Source organism: Haliotis rubra, unplaced genomic scaffold (genome assembly GCF_003918875.1).
Source record: "Haliotis rubra isolate DU_JTF1 unplaced genomic scaffold, ASM391887v1 Scf291, whole genome shotgun sequence".
In the NCBI taxonomy this organism is placed as follows: domain Eukaryota; kingdom Metazoa; phylum Mollusca; class Gastropoda; order Lepetellida; family Haliotidae; genus Haliotis; species Haliotis rubra.
In genome coordinates, this window is record NW_025766959.1 from 1,043,190 (window position 1) to 1,047,756 (window position 4,567).

The 4,567-nt window shown below is 39.3% G+C and overlaps 1 protein-coding gene across 1 annotated transcript in view; it reads right to left on the reverse strand.

Annotated features, from left to right (window-relative positions):
- LOC124281988 (gamma-tubulin complex component 6-like) overlaps positions 1-4,365 on the reverse strand; it is a 48,389-nt gene extending 44,024 nt beyond the window's left edge. Inside the window, 4 exon segments of the mRNA XM_046717999.1 lie at positions 81-205; positions 1,006-1,148; positions 2,134-2,329; positions 4,259-4,365. Of these exon segments, the coding sequence (XP_046573955.1) occupies positions 81-205; positions 1,006-1,148; positions 2,134-2,318 (453 nt within the window). The 5' untranslated portion in view covers positions 2,319-2,329; positions 4,259-4,365.
- Between the last annotated feature and the right edge of the window lie 202 nt (positions 4,366-4,567).

Consider the following 4,567-nt stretch of genomic DNA (forward strand, 5'->3'; position numbering starts at 1 on the left):
GAAACAACAATATGTATCTGTTTCCCGGACATCCTCCAATGATTATCACCATGAGGGGAATATTGACAGCAGGTCCTTACCCTTTTAGATGGCACCAGAGGCAGCTTTTGTGATGCATGGCCAATGATTTCTTTACTAGTCGGATTCCTCCTCTCTGATAGTAACACCAGTAACAGCAACACTGACATCACATCACTCTTATCACCTGCAATCAAAAACACTTCTCTGGAACCACTGGAAAAATCACTGACTACTCAAGAAAAGGGCATCTCGAAATGTCCTTTGATTTACCAGTACTGTTACAATTAGACAAGGTAAAATGTTATACGATCTACAAACATATGCTTTATGGTCCTTAAAGATTAAAATCAGTGGGTAGTGCCCATTCAATATCCTTTTAAGTCACTACCTCTTCAATTTCAATAATGATGTAATATGTATAAACTAAGGTTGGTAGACAGGCACATGGTTCTGAGTGCCATGATTACCACTAATATAATTTCATCTCATAGTGAGTGAGTGAGTGAGTAATGGGCTTCACACATTGTACCCATGTGGGGAATCGAACCCGGGTCTTCGGCGTGACTAGCGAACGCTTTAACCACTAGGCCCCATTTTATCTCTTAACTCTTTGAAGTATGCATATATGGTGTTTGTTGTTCAACACCGCACTCAGCAATTTTCCATCTATGTGACAGCGGTCTGTAAATAATCTCAAGTCTGGACCACACAATCCAGTGATTGATGCTATGAGCATCGATCTGTCCAATTGGGGTGACATGCATCAACCAAGTCACCAACCCTAACCACCCAATACCATCAGTCGCCTCTTACAATAAGCATCAGTTGCTGAAGACCAATTTTAACCCAGATCTTGAGCATGTTCAAAGGTGGCGTCAAAGTGGATGTGCTGACTGCAGTACCTGACATCATGACTGACACAAGTTGCTCGATTTCAATAAATAGAACTCTAAGCCTCGACAACAATCATGCTGATACACATACCATCTTTTGATAACAAAGTATCCAGGAGAGCTTCCAGACGATTGGCCTCATCAAAAAATCGATTGCATCGTAAGTGGTAGGCATAGACCAAAATGCCATCTATTTCTTTCTTCACGGGGTCAGATGGGGATAAGCAAGAATATCTGGAAAATACAGAAGGCTGCTATGATTGTTAGTTTGTTGTTTAATGCTTCACTCAGCAATTTTCCAGCTATATGACGGCAGTCTAAAAATAATCGAGTCTGTACCAGACAGTCCAGTGATCAACAGCATGAGCACCAATCTCCGCAATTACAACAAGCATGGGTTGCTGAAGACCAATTCTAACCCAGATCTTCACGGGTAAGTTATGCTTATTGTACTTACAATAATAGATAAAAAACTACACATGGTACCAGGTTTAGAGTGATTTACTTGATCTATTCTTACCTTGCCACCATCTGATCATGCTTAATACATGCGCTGATTAAGTTTGCTTGTTGATAAATGCACTCAACAATATTCCAGCACTATGTTGGCAGTTTGTAAATAATCAAGTCAGGACCACACAATTCAGTGATTGAGTGAGTTTGGTTTTACAACGCTTTTAGCAATATTCCAGCAATGTCACGGCAGAGGACACCAAAAATGGGCTTCACACATTGTACCAATGTGGGGTATCGAACCCGGGTCTTCAGTGTGACAAGCAAACGCTTTAACCACTAGGCTACCCCATCGCCCCTGTTCAGTGATTGACATAACATCATGAACATCTAAGGAATCAGGATACGATGACAACCAAATCAGTGAACCTGACCATCCAATCACATTCGTAGCCTCTTACTACAACTACAAGCATGGAAATAAAAAAAAATGTAATCCATAAAAATATCTTGGACATCGTCAAAAGTGTTTTTGTCTCTGAGTTCCTGATGCTGATGTGGTCACAGACTCACAAACACTTCTGACGATGTCCACGATATTTCTATGGATTAAACTTCTTTTTTATTTCCCTCACAACGTTTCGGGACCATTCCAGGTCCCTTCATCAGGTGAACTCAGGACCTGGAATTGTCCCGAAACTTTGTGAGGGAAATAAAAAGAAGTTCAATCCATAAAAATATCTTGGACAAACAAACAGTTACATACCTTCCTCGTCCTTTGAGAAATTCAAATAATGTATTGTAGGCCTTTCTTTTGAGTCGTTTACACTGTTCATCCCGTGATGTTCGAGGCTGAACAATGTAGGCTCGCTTCTGAGTGTCCTGGAGGTGATGTTTGCAGAGCTGTGTCAGCAGCACATCAACACTGTCACAGAACACACCTCCTTCCATGCTGGCAGGTTCTAGAATGAAATACTGAGGTGTGAGTGAGTATGGTTTTTCACTAAGGCTGTAACGATTCACTCGCATATTCGGTGAATCGAACCATAGCCCTTCATGAATTCAATTCGTTATTCGTGGTCACCAGAACCGAATATTAATGAATATTTACGATTTTTTTAAGGGAGCATGTTTTACTTGAACCCTTGTGTACTTTTGGAAAGTGAGATATGCAAGGATTGAATATGTACTAGCCTTGCAGTAGCGCAAGTCATGTTAGTTTGCCAAGGCCGCACATGGTACTGTCGACTATAACTATTACATACCAAATTTGGGTGTCATGAGATCACTGGCTATTGCTGTGACAAATCAAAACTGTCAACATGGGTGTACCATATTGTACATCAATCACTTAACTACAATACTGTATTCGTGAATAACTATTCGTATATGTTACCCAATATTTATGATATGCATCATATTCGCCACATAGTGTATTCGTTGCAGCCCTATTTTACACCCCTTTTAGCATTATTCCAGCAATACCACAGCAGGGGACACCGAAAAAGGGCTGATGAGCCCATGTAACTAATAATCAAACCCAGGTCTTCGGCATGATAGGCAAGTGCTTTAACCACTAGGCTGCCCCTTACCTAAAATACTAAAGTACAACAGTTACAATAGTGTCCATGTTGAAGAAATACAGAGACTGTCATAAACAGGAGGAGTACATGAGGAGTCTCAGTGTGCATGATGTGTGACCTATTTGCTTTTGAAGGTTGTTGCTCATGCTCATATTATAATCACAGTATGAATAAGACCTGTGTATCCACTATAGGCCTCACGAGTTGCATACAAAATATCCAGATTCGCATTGTTTACTATGTTTACCAGGAAAGATTTCCACCCATAACCCCAAGGGTTTTTTTTATCCTTCTATGCCCTAAGAAAAGATGTGTTTTATATAAAAAAAATTAACCCTAACCCTAAACCCTCAAAATAATCCTAATAAATAGAATACATTTAAAACTGGGATTACAGGCGGAACTCTTACCGTTTACCAGAGTTCTTACAGAAACTAATCATGAAAAAAACAAATAACATGATCATGCATTCACTGAACATGCTGATGTTGACTCAAGCTCTATCTTTATTCAAACATAAATGTCGGAGACAATACACACAAAATATGAAAGATATTGAAGGATAGATTTTGGCAGATTTGTGACTTGTAGTGTAACCACTGAATTACAGTGGATGTTTGTCACTAAACAGTATATATATCATATAACTAGTCACATGTCTAATTCAGTACAGACCGGTGAAGGTCCGGGTTAGAATGAACCTTCAGTAACCCATGCTTGTCGTAAGAGGCGACTAACGGGATCAGGTGGTCAGGCTTGCTGGCTTGGTTGACACATGTCATCGGTTCCCAATTGCGCAGATCGATGCTCATGATGTTGATCACTGGATTGTCAGGTCCGACTCGATTATTTACAGACCACCACCATATAGCTGGAATATTGCTGAGTGCGGCGTAAAACTAAACTCACTCACTCACTAATTCAGTTCCCGACCTGGGCTCCAGCCCTACTGTCTAGATCATTGTTTCAATCATCTTTAACATTGTTAATCGCAAATCAATCACCCACATTTCAACTGTCCAGTTTGCTGAAATAACAATGGGAGCTAAAAAACCTACATCACTTTTAAATTATGCAGGGATTCAGCTTTGTGTAAATACTTACGATCAAAGACTGTCTTAACATGTCTTATCAGTTGTAAACATGATGACAAAATTGTGATCCTAACCGTAACTTCTCTAGTCTTGCGTTTCTTTGAGCCTATAACTGTAAATTACTTTGATTGTTTATCATTATTATTTGCGTCACAAACGCTTCTCTAGGAAAACGACAACATGACACTCATAATCCCACAGGTAATTTACTTACTCAGCTCACGCGTGTTTCTGCTTTACTTTGGCGAGGCGTGTCATATTCAATTTATGCTTACGAACTGTCAACACATTTCCAAACATTCATGTTTTCCGCCATACAAGTTTCGGAGTAACTATAAAGAACGCTAAATTTACAAATGATCAAACATAATTATATTTGATTATAACTACATATTTATTGTTTGCCCAACTGACAATGATGTTACACATAAATTGTTATTTTTCAATTACATTTGCATTTCATAAAAATATATAAATTACCCACACCAATGATCCCAAATTTTAACTGCTGAGCTATGATTTC